The sequence below is a fragment of the Neolamprologus multifasciatus genome, chromosome 6 (assembly GCF_963576455.1).
Source record: "Neolamprologus multifasciatus chromosome 6, fNeoMul1.2, whole genome shotgun sequence".
Classification (NCBI taxonomy): Eukaryota; Metazoa; Chordata; class Actinopteri; order Cichliformes; family Cichlidae; genus Neolamprologus; species Neolamprologus multifasciatus.
Window position 1 is genome coordinate 21342514 of NC_140444.1, and position 19150 is coordinate 21361663.

Consider the following 19150-nt stretch of genomic DNA (forward strand, 5'->3'; position numbering starts at 1 on the left):
GGCTGTATCTCTCTGTGTGTTGTCTGCTTTTTCACTCATTTACAGTCAGTGCAGTACCATTTTCATTTGTCTTGTTGTTGTTGGGTTTTTGTTTTTTTTTTTTTGGTTTTGTTTTTTCCTTAAGCCACTTAACACTGATCTATGGATCATTCAAGCATATAAATGGCACCTAACACAATGGATGAACCAGTGTTGTATCATAACACACAACTTAGCAAAGAAACTATTTTAAATTGTTTTTTTAGGCACTTTGTTTATATGAGCTGATGCAAAAACACATAACAAGTTCTGCTTTTTTTAATGAATGTATGATGAATATAACACAGTTTGACAGGCATAAAATAGTGTTTTTCCCAAAGATCTATTACCAGAAACCGAATCTCACAATTATATCACGATATTTAAAGGAACTCTTCAGGAACTGTACAGTCATACTGTCACATGATAAAATAGGTTGTTGTAACTTCTGTCAACCTTTTTAAACAGCTGCTTAAAGCACTCCTTTCCAACCATGTAACCATCCACTGCTTGCTCTTGCTGTCCTGACAAATGCTCACAAAAACCTGATATTTTTTGTTTTAAATTTACATATATTTCCTTGTTTTAGCAATTAATAGCATACATGAATGTTTTTCGACTGCCTGTAGGTGGCAGTACTGCATTTAGAAGTGGTTAACCTATCTCCATTAAACAAACAAAAAACCTGTTAACAGCTGACAGCAGTGACATTTGATTTTTACTACACAAACAAAAGAAGAAACTTAAAGACTAAAAGGTTACAACAACTGTTAAGTGGTTCTGAAAAATTCAATGAAATCTCTGCCAGAAATAGTTAGCATGTAATTTGGGAGTGCAGCGCGATGGAAAGCTTTTAAAAAAAAAGGCTGGAACATCCCACCACACAGGTTAGTTTTATAAGAAATGGACTATTAGCATTGAAAATGAGCCCAAATCATTAGAAAAAAATTACCTTTAACTGTACCGTATACTTCTTTGTCTTTGACATGAAAGCACTCTCACAACTTTTTCATTTTTCTGATCAGTCTACATTCTTACAGCCAGCAGCACAGCGCTCTATAAAAATAAATAAATAAATAAATAAATGCATAGCTATGAATGGTACTCAGAATTTAATACTCATCTCACTTCTCAGGAAATACAAATACTTTCATAGCAAGAACTGCACTGCTTGATAGGTGAGACAAATGGCTCCCCCACTAACTTGTAATAGGCAGAGCCTTTTTTTTAGCTTTTGAAATTCTAGATCTATTTTCTTTAAGTGTAAGTGAAATACAGACAGGCTGTTAGAGGAGAGACAGTGGGGGTGGAGTATGGAGGGAGGTGAGATCTGAAAAATTGAAGATGGATTTCAGAGGGAGTGGTGTGTGGGCATCAGAATGCTGATGGTGCAGGAGAGCGTGCAACTTGGGAAATCTCTAGTCTGTATCGTTTCTCCACTTGAACATTAGGATCAGTTTCACTGTTAGGCTTTCATGAGTGTCCTAATGCCTCACACACTTTTAGGTTCATGCATGTCATGCATGTGTATTTATACAATTAACTAATGATTGATCATCATCAACAACAAACTACTCATAACAACTGCGAAGACATTTTGCTATGCAGTTGCATTTCAGTAAATGACATAATCTCTAAGATTATTGTTATAACCTTCACATTTAAAATGAAAAGGGTCTGTTTTTTAATTTATTTGTTTTGTTTTAATATAGAATTCAAATTAAACTGTGTTTGGAAAACAAAAATGAATACCATAAGGAAGTTTCTGTTAACAATAATGCTCAACAGAAATCATTTCACTGAGCAATACCAAGATAATTGAACACAGAGAGAATTATTTTACTTTGCTGGCTTTAATGCACAAGTGACATTCATCAGAACTGAGTCTAATCTGTCTCAAGAAGATAAAAAGTAGATCCAATCACTTTTTTGTTTTTTGGGTTTTTTTTCTAAGCATATTTGCCTCTGTAAGGCATCTTTCCCAATGGCTTATGGTGTTACATTGTGCTGTTATCTGCTCTGGAGTCTGTTCTAATTGTTCATAATTTTATTTAGCTAATCTAAATGAAATAAATATGATGGAGATACAACACATATGAAAACATACATGTTATATGAACATGCTGCATTCAAAACCTGGATAATCAGTATGGACTTATAGCACAGTGGTTGTAAGGTCATTATTTTCCCACATGCAAAATGCAGGTCACCTTTTATATCCTGAAGTAAGAAGTAAGATAAGACCTCCAGACAACTCTGATCTTTGCATGTATCCACCACGACTTTCCCCTGTGCTGTAACATCACTAGAACAGTGTTAAGATGGTTCTGGCAGTGCAAGATTTGTATCTGGACTGTTTCCTCACCTTTGCACGAGGTGACAGGATAGCAAGGTTACAGAATAGCACTGATGCCGGTCTCATCTCTGCAGGAAGAATAAGATGCAATATTCCCCATTCAGAAATGGCAAAGTTTATCAGGCTTTGAGAAAAGCATCATGTTATGGTATTGTGTTGCATCTCAGATGCATTGCTTCACATCAGTGAGCTGCAAGTATATAGTTCTGGAGCAAAAAACAGTGAGAGCACTCCTTTATCCAGAAACCTTTACATGCTTACAGTGAGTGTGGGCTTCAGGGCAGTTACAGACCTGTCCTCACTACTAAACTGTCCAAATCTAGTGTGTTCCTGAAGGTAGTGGTGATGGATTATCTGCCCTCCAGAATTCTCAATTATTCTCCTCCCCTCTGTGGACTGACAATTAAGTTTGTTATTGCCGCAGGTGATTTAAGTGCGACTGACAGACTAACATATGATTTTTTTTTATTTTTTTTTTTGTAGGCTAAATGATTTTTTCTTGTCACTCGGTGCTATTAGTCTTTTCCTCCCTTCTGTGTAGTAGTCAACATTTGTTATTTAGAAATATATAAATGGCCTAAAAACCAGTTTCATCTTAAAGTTGTTATAATACAATGAGAAATACGAAACAGTACATTCTGTACATTTCTCATGCCACTGTTTTCTCCTCTTCTGTCCTTCTAATTCATTTTTGTGAAAAAACATCACAACGGTGGTAATTCAACCCACTGGAGTTTTAAAGTTGCATTACATATAAGCAGTATTTATTAAAGGTAGATGATTAGAGCATTAGTGTAGTAATTAATTAGTAACAGAGGCTTTGCAAATGAAAGGAGCCTAAAAACAAATATTTGCATGTGCGGAATCTGCTTTCTTTTCCTCTGACGTCGGTTCTTGTCTGTCTTTGCTTTGGCCTCATGTGGATATCTCCCTCTTTGTGTAAGATAAAGGACCTGTCTATAGCGGTTTCTATACTGTTTCCTCTGGCATCTCATCAGATATCACAGTGAGCAGGATCAGGATCCATTTACTGTCTTATAAAACAACCGGTCCCTTGCCAGTTTGGTACAAAATGATTCCATAAACAAAGTCACAATGTCTGCCCCAGTAAAAGGCCTTATGGGAGCAATGACACCTTATGAGCAATTTACGCTCCTGGCCTGGGTTTTTTTTTTAGCTCCGTCTTTTTCACTCTTCTTCTTGTTTTCTCCTCCCTCTGTCCTTTCATCTAATTATGTTACTACATCATATTCATTACAATTCTAAGTGATATGTAATCATTGCCAAATGTAATAGAGTGAAGTCATCTGTAATATTATTAATAATATGACCTCTTTTCTGTCTCTCTCTCTCCCTCTGCAATCTAGTTGAGGAAGGCAGTGATGGACCACATCTCAGACTCTTTCCTAGAAACCAACGTCCCTCTGCTGGTGCTTATTGAAGCAGCTAAGAGTGGAAACGAGAAGGAGGTCAAGGAGTACGCCCAGGTGTTCCGTGAGCACGCCAACAAGCTGGTGGAGGTCAGTCATGAATTAAACACGGGGGCACAAACACACGTACACATGCTCACTGATTCTCTTACTTTATATTAAATGACGCATAGCAAGAAAAAAATATATACGTAAACTTTCTAACTTTACATTTTACATTTAAATGAAAGAGTGAGCAGGCAAACTGCAACTGAACATGTAATAATTAAAAAAATGTAGAGGTAGGTTTTTTTTTTACCTTTTCATTTCCCTATAAATAAACTATTCTGCTGGACTGAAAAGAATATTCTGTGTATTAAATGCACTAACAGAAGCAAGTGTGCATGCTCATGTGCACTTGACAATTAGTCATTGTCTCTTTGGCTTGGTTGGCCGAGTAGTCTTAGCTGCATGGAGACGGTATGAAGAGGTTTGACTCTTGCTTAAAGAAGTATTAGGTTAAAAAAATCATTTTTACTGCCTGACTGCATCCTAATTTGAGGCGTTCAATTATGCTAAGTCATAGACAGTGAATGGCATGCTGACCAAAGGTCTTCACAGTGGCCTGTCTGAACTGCTACCAAAATTTTAAGGCTGCATTGAGGAAGTTATAGTCCATCTCTCTTTCTCTTTTACTGACTAAGTCTCCAAGGCCAATCAAAACCTCAAAAACCAGATTACTGTGAACTGCTTCTAACCTTTTGGGGAATAAGTCCAAGTAGTTTAGTCATATGCATCTGATTCCTTTTACTGCTGAACAGCCATTTGCCTCCCTTCATCTCTACATACAAAGCATAGTAGAAACGACACACTCACACACATTCTAAACCCAATACACTGTTGCCATGCATGTAGCCTAACAAAATATGTGTGAGGTTGAAGCTATATGCCAATAGCACATATGGTACACGAGCCATTATGGCAGCGATAAAGACAGTGTTACTGACAAACATTTAAGGATAACATCATGTCAGACATGCTTCTGTATAGTTTCTGTAACGTAATAAAGCCAAGCTGCATCTTGTGCCTTATCCATGTGAATGAATGGAAAAGACTCATTAAGCCTTCATGCTCTCCTTTGAGGGTGCCTAAAGTTCCTGGTTTAAAAAAACCCAACCTGTGACCTGGGAACTCGGTATGGGGTATGTTTTTTGGTGTAACCTCCGTATGGTAAGACCATACGGAGGTTATTTGTGAGGGTCTTGAGGGGGTAAAAGTGTTCCAGTAGCTTGGAATCTGGTATTGGGGGTTTCTTGGGCAGACGTTGTTGAATGACGAGGTGCCCTATAGGGATCTATTCCAGTCCATTTTAAACGGACTGTCCAAATACTAGGCAGCAAGGTGGCATGGTGGTTAGCACTGTTGCCGCACAGCAAGAAGGTCCTGAGTTCATTCCACCATCAGGCCAGGGTCTTTCTGTGTGGAGTTTGCATGTTCTCCCCTTGTTTGCATGGGTTCCCTCCAGGTACTCCGGCTTCATCCCACCGTCCAAAGACATGCAATTAGTGGGGTTAGGTTAATTGATTCATCCAAATTGCCCACAGGTGTGAATGCGGGAGTGAATGTGAGCGCGAATGGTTGTCTGTCTCTGTGTGTTAGCCCTGCGACAGACTGGCAACCTGTCTAGGGTGTACCCTGCCTCTCGCCCTATGACAGCTGGGATAGGCTCCAGTGCCCCCCGCGACCCTGAAAAGGACAAGCGGAAGCAAATGGATGGATGGATGGATGGATGTCCAAATACTAATTCATCAGTAATTTCCCAGCATCACTGTAAAGATGAATGGAATATCACAAAATATCCATGAGAAATGGTGAGAAAGCTTAAAAATGTGGAAGAATATGTGTTGTGTTTCACTTGAAGTTGGTTTTAGGACATTCCATACTGCTTTTATGAGGTTTTCGTTTATTGCCCATCCACTCAACGGCAGGAAGATAGCGGATGGAGTCCTGTGATAAATGTCTGTGCCCTTTGATGGGAGTTGCCTTTTGTTCTCATGGTCCATTCAGGGGAGCCTTTAGAACCTTTAGAGCCTTTATGTGGGCCTCTCGTAAAATACTGTCACTTAAAACAGCACTCTAGCTTTCGTTGACTTCAGCTGAGCGAGTGAGTGATTTGTGTGCCCTTTTGGTTTCCCCCAGCTGTTTGTTGATGAGAGGAGTCCTGACTGATGCTACACTCAAAATCTGTGCTTTGCATACAGCAATCTTAAAGCTTTCTGTAGCCCTGGGACATTTCAGGCAGATGAATTATTTTCTCCTTATAAAGGAAAAAGGAAGAAACGTTGCCTTGTGTTTATATGCAGTTGTTTGTATGCATTGAGTTGGCTGTAAACCCCAGTCAAACCTGAGGGTAGTTTATCAGCTGTACATTGGTTTGTTGCAAGTTGTTTTTGGCTTGTTGCAAGTGGTTGTTAGCAGGTACAAAATCCAGATCAGCTGTGTGTGCAAATTATTTTATTGAATAAAATGAAAAATATTTATGACATAGTTGTTTCTAGCTACGAACACATAATGTCCACATTGTAATGGTCTTGGATGTTAAAATTGTATTACAGTATCATGAGCTAGTTCTACACAAACTTTTTTTTGGTATAAAGATGATATTTTCCAATGAAGACTGATTGAGAAAAGATATTTTCATGCCCCAGAGCTCTGTAGGGTTAAATTGGTTCATCAAATGCACCCTGCAGTGCAGCACAAGCATCTAAATTTCCGTTCATGAGATAATGAGGTGCTATGTCAATAAAGTTCTCTTACAGTGCTCAAGCCGTGATTGTGTGCCTACATTTATGGTTTCTTTTGAGTGATTGGAATTAGTTATTATTGTGGCAGAACATTGACTCGGCTGTCACGCAGTTAAGTTTTTTAAGCAAACTTATTAAAGGAGCTTATAGAATAGTGATCAGCTCATTTGAGCATTTTTCCTTCATCAGATTTAATACTAAGGAAGCATTAAATTTGATGTTTGAATGATAAATTGATTTGATTCTTAGATAAGTGTCAGTGCTGCAGTTAGAGAAACATTATTTTAAGTATTCCAATTAAAACTTCAAAACATAATGTGCAACACATATTAGCAGCTTTGTAAGTGCATGTTTCATCTGAGAAAAGTGAACCACTATGTAGGAAAAGTAATGTACTCATGTGTATCTCACTGACCACTCAAAGTTGTTTAGACTACAAATCACATTTAATCATGCATGTGCATTCATCCAGCTTTGTATTCTATAAGTTTTAAGCACTTTATCTACACCAATCCAAGCCCAATTTTTTTCGAATCACTATTTTACTTAACATGCATGTCTTTGGTATGTGTTAAGAACCCAGAAACCTTGCTGTAAGGCAGCAATTTTAAACCAATACACCAACCTGAAAAGTATTTCCTGTTTTATCGTTCTTTTCTCTTTGTTCTTCCTTTTTCTCTTCGCTTTGTCCTTACCCTAACTAGTGTAGGCAGATGGCCACCTTTCTGCAGCCTGACTCTGCGAGAGGTTTCTCTTTGTTAAAAGTCAACATTTTCTTTCTCCACATTGTGACCAATTGTTTTTTTCCTTTTTCTTCTTCTTAGTATTGTCAGGTCTTTACTTTGCAGCATAAAGTACCCTATAAGTACTATTAAAGACTGTTTGTTGCAAAGAAAAGGTAATATCATATCACAAATCCCAATACACACCAAATTAAAAAGTGCCATATGGATATTACAAGTTTAGAGTGTGCAATGAGCAGCTCTGCACTTTTGTCAGGGTAAGCATGTAAATTACTTGTCCATACTAGCTAATACACTCACGGCTGTCCTATATAGCCGGCAATATCATTGTCTTTCCTGTCATCATCATTATTCGTGCTATCGTAGACATAGTCATCATAGCCACCATTGCAATCCTCTAATATATTATGGTAATTAACATTCTGATGAATGTCACTGCAGTCATCTCCCTGATGTCAGGGAGGAGCTGTCTTAAGCCATTAGAACAGAGTTTGGACACGATCAGAATCAAAGTAAAGTCAAATCAAAGTGCCTCTTTTCATGTCTGCTTGGTTTCCATTTAATTCTGCCCCATTTGGCTCCACAGTATACAATGTGTGTCTTTTCTTTCACCATTGTTCTTTTCTCACTTCGGTGATGAGCAAAGTTTACCCTGAGGACTCCCTTAATCACATCATATTCATTACACCAGCTTGACCACTAACAGGAAGTAAATAAACTTTAAGCTGAGGATGTGATTGCCTTAAAGAACTGTAATGACAATGGACCTGCCATAGCCAGGCAAAGATTGTCTGTAACTTCCAGAATTGATACTCTCAGTTGTATCAATTTGGTCACGTTTCCTTTTCTTGTTTTTTGTATGGGATACATGCACAGAGAAATACAGCAATAGCTCCTTTTCAAGTCAGAGAAATACATTTCCGGGTATCTGTGTATCACTATTCTATTAGCACAGATTGTGCTAATTAATTCCCATGACTATCCTTAATGAGGACCTAATACTAACCCATCATCAGTCCAAACAGAAGCATCAGAGGTAACAGTATAAAGAACTTTGACTCCACTTACACAGAAGTTTCTAAGATAAAAGAAATGAAATGTGCAAAAGAAAAAAATACTGTACTATAATATGTCCACTCTCAGGATTTCATGCATACATGCATTACATAAACATTCAATATATCCTTATATATATTTAAGGCATAACTTGTACATAACATGTTGTTCAATCACAAATTTACTGTAGTGCAACTATTTGCCAGTTAAAGTCTAGATATTTTTCCAAGTTGCTTGTTCAGTTCTGGCTGTTATCATTGGAGCTATTTAAATGTTTAGATAGCAATAAGTAATTTAAACATGGGGGGGGGGGGGGGTTTAAATATAAATTCATGAAAAAAAAGCCTTTCAGTACAAACGATAGATCTCTTTTGATCTTTACTTCTAACTGCTCTTTCCTGACTAACTGTATTTGTCTTGCTGTAATTATTTGTTTTCTACTTTCTACTAAGTACATACTGTATGTCCAGTTTCATTTGGACCTTTTCTATTACATCTGCAGACCGAGCTCACCACTGCCCACATGGATGTGCTCTTGTTAATTTAAACACAAGATGAATATCCAATCTTTTAAAGTTACCGTAGTTCCTTTTTATTACCACTGCAGTGAGAATCTATACGTGCCAGCAATTCTTGGACATCTAAAGGACGTTACGCTCCATCACTATTCTAATGTCAGAATCAGATTTTCCTCTGACCTTGACTCCATCTTGGAGCAGTTCTGTTCAGCAGCTGTGGCATTATGAAGGACACTTCTACATATGCTTTATCTCTGAAATACCTCTGCAGCGCTTTCAGAACCATACTTGGTAAACACACAAATCCACATGATGTCTAATGCGTGATTAGGTTGCTTGGCTACTATCAACCTCTTTGCGAGCTTTATAGATTTTTGTCTTTTTAAATGTTGTTTGATGAGATTTAAAAAGTCTATTTATTTGTCACAGATTGTGCAACAGCTTAATCCCTTGAGTTAAATATGCAATAATTACTCACAGCAAATGTAATATTTCCTGTTTAGGAATTTGGTGTGTTGTTGTCTGCGAGCTGTGGAGTTTTCTCCATACGTGGCTGCAACTTATGCTGGTCAGTTAATCTTCATCAGTTCATTAGCTTTTCTTACTTTTGATTTACAGCAGCAACCTTACTTTGGACATGGAGTGAATAAAGAAGATAGGCATACCCTCTGTGATTACGCATAATCAATACAAAATTGAATGTAACAAATACTGAACTGGCCTTCGAGGCTCAACGACATGAGACAGACTGCAGCACTAAACATTCTTCTGAGGTCACTGCATTAAGCACTTTACTGGACGGTTAACTGGGAAGTGGATGGATCACTGTTCGAACAAGTCTATTTTTGATGACCTGAACCTGTAGGCCAACATTAATCCTCTCTTTACATTCAAAGTTTTTACCCCCCCAAAGAAATCGTCCTTTGAAAGATTGGGAGTGCATTAAAAGGTACATCACCTGCTACCTAATCCACCTCATGTTTTTCCCTTTTGGAGTTATTTTGATAGCAGGTGTGTTGATAGCAAAAAAATTCCATAAACAAATGCAGATACACAAACACAGTCACACTCGAAGTGATTTCTTTTATCATTTGGATTCTGCTGCTTTTAAAATCCACACTTTAATTATCCTTGTGTTCATTTTGAATTCTTTACCATATTCTATATGTGATACACAAACACATCTGCTATAAACTTGATCAACAACAGCAGCCTTTACATGAGTGAAAGTACATGCAGCTATTTGAAATTAAGCAATTATTATGTGAAGCTAGTTTTTCCACTGGATGGAGTTTCTCTGATCTAAAGACGCTGTCTTTTTTGTGGTCACCTTTGACTGCAAGTTTAAATCCGCTTAAAGTTTGAAAGGGAAGTTCTTCTCCTCAGTTTTACTTTTCATGAAATGGCCACGAGATGAGATGGGAGTTAAGGTTAAAGTTTAGCACAAGGGAAGTAGAGGAAGTACTTTCATTTTTTCAGCAAAGCAGGTAAAACTGTTGAGCGCACATTGAGTGCATGCTGAACATCCCTGGAACTGTGGGTGTATTTTTTATAGTCAAAACTATTGTACTTTTGTATTTCCCTGTGGTACTGTAGCAAACTATAGTCGTGATACAAAGCCAGCTGGCACAAGATCACTGCCCAGCACCTATAAGAGCCTTTGAGGTGGGTGTTTTGTTTTTTGTGTGGTGCTTATTCCTTAGGCCTCTTGGTGCTTTTCTACCCATCAAAGATATCTAATGGGCAGCCAAGGTTTTTACACATTGCAGGGCATGTCAGACCTGAAAGTGTACCGTCAGTTCAGTCCATTAGAATTCAAAGACAGAACTGAGGAGAGGTATACCTCTGAGGGAAGTACAAAGGGGATTTTGAAAGAGTGTGGTTTGAAAGAACAAAAAAAACCCAGTTGGCTGCATCATTAGGAAGTAATACTAACTATAATAGACCCAGTAGTGATTGAAATAAACTAGACAAGAGTTTCCCTGGTAATAAAAATGAGCCTGTAATATACTGCAAATATCGGATGTCTCCAGAGAGCAAATGTCAATCCCAGTTCAGTGAAGTCTGTAAAAGATCAGATCAAAGTTCATTAAAATAAATAAATATAAGATAAGATTATAAGAATAATCCTATTTCTATTGGTAACGGACATGTTCAGTGGTCTTAATTTCACTTAAAAATTATTAATTATTTTATTTTATAAATTGCAGTTTTAATGATGCGATATAGCAGCAAGGTGGCACGGTGGTTAGCACTGTTGCCGCACAGCAAGAAGGTCCTGAGTTCAATTCCACCATCAGGCCGGGGTCTTTCTGTGTGGAGTTTGCATGTTCTCCCCGTGTCTGCGTGGGTTCCCTCCGGGTATTCCGGCTTCCTCCCACCGTCCAAAGACATGCAGCTTGTGGGGATAGGTTAATTGGATAATCCAAATTGCCACTAGGTGTGAATGTGCGAGTGAATGTGAGTGCGAATGGTTGTCTGTCCCTGTGTGTTGGCCCTGCGACAGACTGGCGACCTGTCCAGAGTGTACCCCGCCTCTCGGCCTATGACAGCTGGGATAGGCTCCAGCGCCCCCCGCGACCCTGAAAAGGACAAGCGGAAGCAAATGGATGGATGGATGATGTGATATATTAAATTTAATAAATGATTTAAGTGGATCCATTAAACTAATTCAGCTGTTTAGCTATGGCTCCCATGAAGAGTCTTTAATTAACTCAATCTTATAGACTTTAAATTCGCTTCCTAATGACTTCTTGAAAACAGTCTTTAAAAAAGACTGGCGCAATCTGCACAACAGAGGTCACACAACACTGTACTGATGCTATTAAGCCAAAGAAAGTGTGTGAGGGACATGCTTTTAATGTCATGAATTTAGATTTATGAATATATTTAAAGAAACAAATTGTCTACATTTAAAAAACAGAAATAACACAATTTTTAAGTTGATTTGATTGAACCAGAACTGTAAAGAAAACATTTTAATTTCCACGTTTAAAATGATGCAAGTGAGGCTACCAGACCCACCAGACCAGTGGCTGCCACTCTACCAGACTCACCTTGGTCCCCAATAACGAAGCACTTTTTTTGTCCTTTTTTTCACGCCTTGCACCTGTGGGCATCCTCTGACTTATTAATTACGTTTAATATAATATTTAATTACAGAATTATATTAAAACTCTCCCTACATTTCCATAATCACTAATATTTACTGTTTTCTAAAAATGAAAATATTCTGAATTTGATATATAAATACATATTTTGTTTCGGACATGTTTTGAAATGTAGCCTTTTTCAATAAGACAAGGCCACAGACCAGTAATATGTTTTTTTTCTTTTTGTTTGTTTTTTTAGCACATAGGAAATACGAGGCTCGATTCCGATTCCCAACCCATGGCCTATTTCCTTTCTAGTTAACTGTGTACTGCGTGTACTGCACACAAAATTGCAAACCAAAATGAAAACCCCACACTTTCAAAAGAGGGCTGTTAATGGTTTGGGGGATTTTTGCGATGATTTTTTCTTTCGTTTTATTTATGTGCAAAATATCACGGCAGACTTTCAGCTATTTCATATTTTACATCAATTGAAGCATGTGCTAATGTATAAATATTCAAGTTAACAGGCTAAAGTAAAGCAAAATCTTAATATTTTGAGCCTGTAAATTTTGTTATTCTAAGAACATTACATTGGATAATCAGGTCAAAACAAAATTTACTGCAGATTTGCTTGGGGAAAAAAAGAAAACTGGCAGCTAAAGGGAGACCCAGTCCCTGCGCTTAGCAGTCATTTCTTACAATTTAGTATTGAGGGTGGTCTTAGGGGGATCAAACCTAAAGTAAAGTAATCTGATCAGTACTGCTACAGGCCACAAACAGTAAGTCTCAGCCTTGAGAGGGTCTCACTGAAAGAGAGCCGCTGCTAAAGCTGGAGTCATTGATTTCTCTCAACTGTACTGTTCCACGTTACAGTGGTGCTATGGCCTGATATTTTAGCACTACCGTCATTATCACATATTATTCTTGTCTGCTCAGTATTAACATTACATCAGACTTATGGAAATAGTATGACAGGAGATGAGGTTAAACTATTTGCACTGATCATAAGCTTTAAAGGTAAGATGTGTATAATGTGTATAATAAAAATAGTAATTCTTTCTCCACAGTGGCAGATGCTGAGCAGACATTGCCAAACATACATACATACATATATATATATATATACTGTACACATAATGTAGAATTTGGATTCTAATAATAAGGCGGCATCTTTGGCAGCTTTTCCTCTTGGGCTCTTTGTTAATTTCTCTCTGACTCATTCCATGTTTCTGAGAGGGAATTTGTCATCATCCCTTTTTCTGATGAAATACCGCTGCGCCCTAGGATGGAATCAAGCAATCTTTTAATCTGAGGCTGACATTTATATTCTTTGTGTTACATCTCCACTGTCCCTAAAAGAGGGAAAAGAGAGATAAACAAATGGAAATTACATTGGCATCAAGCATGTATTCACAAAAGAGTGCCCCTAACCTTCCCCTGCAGGCCTAAGAGAGTCAACTCAAGGGTCTGTTATCTCTCAGAGAATACAAGACTTGGTGGCAGTGTTTGTGTGGCAGACTTCGCCAAACCTTGCCTGAGCAAGTTGCCGTGGAGATAAGCTTAGTTCTGAGAAAACAACATCAGCATTCCCGCTAAGAGCTGGGATAGCTTCTCTAAAGGTGCTACATGACAAGGACTAGAGGAATTCCTGTCATGTTTTTCAGATATGACACTAAGTGGATTACACAAGATTAAGTCTGACAAAAGAAAAAGCAAAAGAGGAATAAGGCTTGACATAGTACCATGGTTCCATGCTTTGAACAACTATCCTTCCTATGGTAATATGAAATATAGCCCAGCATAAATCCTTAATTATATCGTGTACCCGTGGGGCTTTAGTCATATCACTTGAGATGTCACATAATGCCTGTTTCTCTCAGATTCATGTACCATTTATCCAGGATATGAAGAGAGTTTTTTAGCGTGCAAGGCATCTGGACATACGCCTTCTGTCTGTAATGCAGAGCTACATAAAAAGGATTTCTCCTCGTTACTCATGCAATGAGTAATGTATAGTATGTACTCCTGGGACAACATTTTTCTAAATACCTGGTAAGGAAATGAGTAGATGATGACCTTGAATTGCAGTGTCATATTAGTTTTCCGACCACTGAAGACTAATAAGTAAGGAGCACTAACCTACAGCTGAGCTAGTCCTTTTGTGGTTTTATAGTGAAAAACATGGAATATGTGTGCTGTGTCGGGAAGTCTTTAAAGAATAGTGCATTAGAGAATTTTTTTTTTCTTATTCACACCAATGGAATATGAACCTCAATTAGTCATTGATTGTGTAAAGGGCATATACTTTGAGCAGGGCAACAATTCAATATGTGTAATTAGCTGCACAGTGATGTTATATCACACACAATAATGTGTGTGAAATAATTTGAGTTTTACAGCCAACTAAATATCACAGTAATGCAAAACAATGGATTTGGATTTTTAGGGTGGCTGTGACGATTCACGGCTCTGATGTGAAGAGTTTCTACATGTTCAGTAGTGTGGGAGATGATAGATGTCTCTTGTATTAGGAAAGAAGTTTAGCATGCATAGCGTTAAAACAAAGCCAGGGTCAGAGAGGAAGATGTTTAGACTACACAGCTCACACACCTATCGTATGTAAGCTGTCAAGACAACTCGCATTGTAGAAAACCACTCAGTTCAATCTGTTTTTGAGAGGACACACCTGAAACGTATTCATGCCACCTATGTCTAGACTACACAAGCCACAATTGGCTAAGAGAGAGGTCTATTGCTATGAATAGAGTCAGCATGTAACTTGCAGTACCACAGAAGGCCTGGACACATTCATGCACAGAACAGTCCATAATTTTCAATTTTTCTCTTCTCCTTTTCATTGATGGAAAGACCTCCACTAGTCATCTTTTGTCTATTAAAATTTATCATCCATAGAGGTACTGTAATGGATGGTGAAGAGACCACGTAGAACTCTCTGGCAGCTTATTTCAAAGTGAAAATTGACTCTTTGTACCTGCTGATGGGTATTTTTAAAGCGAGATCTTAAACTCAACTCTGTGAATGCTGAGTGCAAAGAAAGATAAATGAAAGAGCTGACTGACAAAATAAAATGTTTTGCAAAACTGGAAGTCATTTGGCCTACTTCACCGAACATACCTACATTCTTGGTAACAGCTTTAGCTAAAAACAAATATGAGACGGGAATTTAAAGGATTTCATTTTCAAATTGAACCTTGCCTCCATAAGTGCTTAGATCTGTACTATTATTGTCAAAGATTTGACCACAAGTATCACGGCGATTCTCTGAAAGCTTAGATTGATTGGGACTATTGACTGCTCATCCAATTCCTCACTCAACCTGTTCACCATCAACCGTGCTAATACACCAAACCAGGGGTATAACTCTTTTCCTTTGGCTCATCAATTAAACGACCTCTTTATAAAAGGGTAAATTAAACCTCGTCCCACAGCCATTTTACCTCACCGACAGCAGGTTAATGGCTCATCGAGAGTCTGTTCTCTCTCCTCAAACTGATCTCCTCGATCTCACTCCTGCTCGCCATTATATACATGTCTGTTCATGACATTGTCCTGTACATCTATATGTGCACAATCTTTTACACATGTGTGGCTTTACTACAGTAAAAACTGATGTTGATGTTGATGTTTAGTAAGGAGCAAGCTAAAATTCAAGGTTTTGGTGTGTACTTAAAGTCACAGAAGGACAAAAGAAAGGGAGACTCTAAGTACCCTTGTGTAGTGTCACAAGCAAATGAGCCCAGATTTCTGTCTCCATCCTTAGTGAACTGTCTGGGCTGTGGGAGGTGTGGAATTATTAGAGGTTTGTACAGAAGAAACAGAGGACAACTCCCAGTAGATATAAGCTGCCCACAGGAACTTGACAGATCAGAGGAATCAGTTCTTACTTTTAGGTGAAACAGGAAAAAAAGACAAATGATTACTGCTTTCTGCAAAAGCACAGCCAAGACTGTATTGTGTTTTTTAGATTACTGAACAAGGCTTCAGATGCCTTTCAGTTTTTGTATTTTACAGAAAATAAACTGAAATGCCACAGATAAGACGAAGCAGATTTTCTACTCAGATTATGTAATATTTACCCTTTATTAACATTACAGTACTGTGCAAAGGTTGTAAGCGGCCAATCATCTCTTTATATTTTTCATCTAAGGGGTTAGACTTTCTTGTATTTTTTAAGTAGTCCTCAGCAGTAGTACTCCAGGTTTTCTGAAGGTCTTTCCAAGTTGGTGTTGTTGTTTTTTTGCAGTCCTTGTACTTGACCATTTTGTTTTCAGGATTTTTTGTGTGATTGATTGTTTGTTTGTTAAGCCACTTTACACTCATCTGCGAATCATTCAAGCATAAAACAGACACATAACTCAAGGGATGGACCAGTGTTGTAGTTAGCAACTTAGCAACTTAGCAAATAACCTGTTAAAGATTATATCATATTATATATATATATATATATATATATATATATATATATATATATATATATATTATAAGATAACATACTTTGACCGGTTTAAAAAATTGTATTTTTGCACCAACATAATTTCTAAAGACGAAAACTTGACATATCTAGACATAATGTGTAGTATTTGCTTAACAATTTGAGAAAAGTAGACAACTAGAGAACTAAAGAAGTGTCCGATTTTTTTTTTAAAGAACAATGCACAGCAGATCATGAGTACCTAAAAGCCACATCCTTAAGAAAAGAAAAAAAATCAGGCAAAGACCTCAGCCCCTTAGATGTAGCTACACCTTCAGTTTCAGTTCAATTGTTCATTGATGCCTAATCAGAAATGGTCTGAGTGGAAGGGTGCCAGTCAAGACACTGTTCTTAAGGAGGGAAACAGGGGGAAAAATGCTGAGGTAAATTACAGAAGAAGTGGACTGAAAATCGGTGGCCACATGTCTTATTTTTACACCGCTGAGGCTCTGTCATTGCACTCAGTGATGTTAGGGATCTTATCAAAACTGCAATCTAATTTTTTTGGTCACTACCCAGAACTTGTGTCTATAGGTGAGGGTAAGGGTATAGAGTCACTGGTAAATCATCAGATTTGTTTTCCATTGTCAGGATTTTCTTCACCACAACACCCCACTGTAGAGTCTGATGTGATGCAGATTCTGTTCAGCCCCCGTTTTCCTCCTCATTCACTTGTACACAAGATCCTGATATAATTAAACTTCACCAGCAACTTGTCCCTTACGCGGACAAGCAACCATTCACCATGGCTTCAGAACTGGAGGTGCTAACCCTAACCCTAACCCTTCTTCACCACCTGATAAAGCCAACAGAAACAAATCATCCACAAAAAAGCAGAGATGAGAGTCCTCTAAAGTGGCAGCCTTTCACCACTTGACTTCACCTAGAAATCCTGTCCTTACAAGTTAGGAATAAAATCAAAGCAAAGTCCAACACTCACTGGAATGAGTCAAACTTATTGCCATAAGTGCAAACCAAACACTTACTGGCTGTAAAGAGATTGAATGGATTCATAGCAATGGACCAGATAACCAGCATCCACCATAGGAGCCCATCCTCCACTCAGCCGTCTTAATTGTCTTAAAAATAGGAACCACTCCAAATCACCATGACACATTCACCAAGACATCCCCCCAACAGTTAGAGCTTCAAGTAACTCAGGGGGAATCTGATCCAACCCAGGGGGCCTGCTACCAAGGAGCTGTTTAACTGCCCTATTGACCTCATTCCCAGTGATGGGGGAGTCATCCCAATTTGTCTCGAGATTCTGCTGCTGATATAGAAGGTGGGTCTGCCTGAAGACTTCTTAAAGAAATTACAAGAAAGCTTGCCTCAGGGGAGTGTAAGTTATGCTGAAGAATAAAGGTGGTCATACCAAATATTAATTTTTAAGCTGGTTACAATTGTCAAAACTCTGTTTTTGCCTTACATACTATAATTCCATGTATGTGTGTAAATGTTTCACAGCAAAATGTAAAGAAACGAGGGGTGAGGCTATTGCACACTACTGCATATTTTAGAAAAGAAGTGTATGTAAATCACTGTAAGGAGTGTATACAGTTGATACAGACAAACTAAAAAGGTTTGACTTGCTTCACCAATGTCTTGATGTCAAATAGTCACTTGCACCTAACTGTTCACCTGATTCCAAACACCAACTTCAGCTAGCCTTTCTCAGCTATTGGGAAATAGTCCTTGTCAAACTTTCCCAGTGTCTGCATTGATGTGATATCAGCCAAGTGCATCAGAGTGAGTACAGTTGTCGATCCCTGTTTAGAAATAACTGTGTGCAGTGATCCCTTAAAGTTCCCTGTAGACATATCTTTGATTTTTAAGAACACGCTTCTATAACTGGTTTCCTGTATCATTAATTAAGGCTTAAAAGAAAAGCTACAAAAAAGATGAATGGCCACTACTATAAAAAACAAAACAAAAGGAAAAATGAAGCATCATTTTATAGCCCCAGTATATTTAACTTTCACTACATTTACATTTTTGTCACTGTGCTGGTATTTGAAACTAGAACCATCCTATTCTGTAATATGAATGTTAAAAAATGTACCGCTCGACTCCTACCAAGCTAGATTGCTAATGCGGAAGTAAAATCTCGAAGGAGCTGCTCCACAGCCCCGTCTTGCCTTCCCTGAGGTAGAAAGCCCTAGTTTGAGTGTTCACTTACATCATCAAAGGGCCCTTCTGTCTCATGTAATATTAACATGTGCTAAATCAGTGGCAAACAGCAGCAGCAATGTTTACACAGCATTAGCACAGGCTTGCAAAGTCTCATAGACAGGGTCTCTCTTTGTGTTCAAAGATTAGGAGGCTCTGACACCCACATGAAGTGACAGGATTATTGTATATATGGGTTCAGTGTTTTACAAGGTGGTTAATTTAGACTCATTGCATTTGTCCCCTACAGGAGCCTTTTTGAGCAGGGGGGGACATTCCTGTGTAAACTGTCTGACTTTTTGACACTGGCTGAAATCTAATAATCAGAAAGCATTTCGAGGTGAAGTAGGCTGTCACCGTGAATTCAGATTTGCTGGAAATTAAGTCCATTAATCACATAGTGTTTCATTTAGTCCTTTCCTATATACAGCTCTGAAGTGTACCTAGGTGAGAGAATAGGAGAGACCGGTGCCTTCAGTTGGAAATACTG

The 19150-nt window shown here is 38.2% G+C and overlaps 1 protein-coding gene across 1 annotated transcript in view; it reads left to right on the forward strand.

The window, feature by feature from the left end:
• The window catches only part of ctnna2 (catenin (cadherin-associated protein), alpha 2), a 331385-nt gene that overhangs the window by 251965 nt on the left and 60270 nt on the right, over positions 1-19150 (forward strand). Inside the window, exon 9 of the mRNA XM_085161672.1 lies at positions 3742-3894. Coding sequence (XP_085017798.1) covers positions 3742-3894 — 153 coding nt within the window. The remainder of the gene's footprint in view (positions 1-3741; positions 3895-19150) is intronic.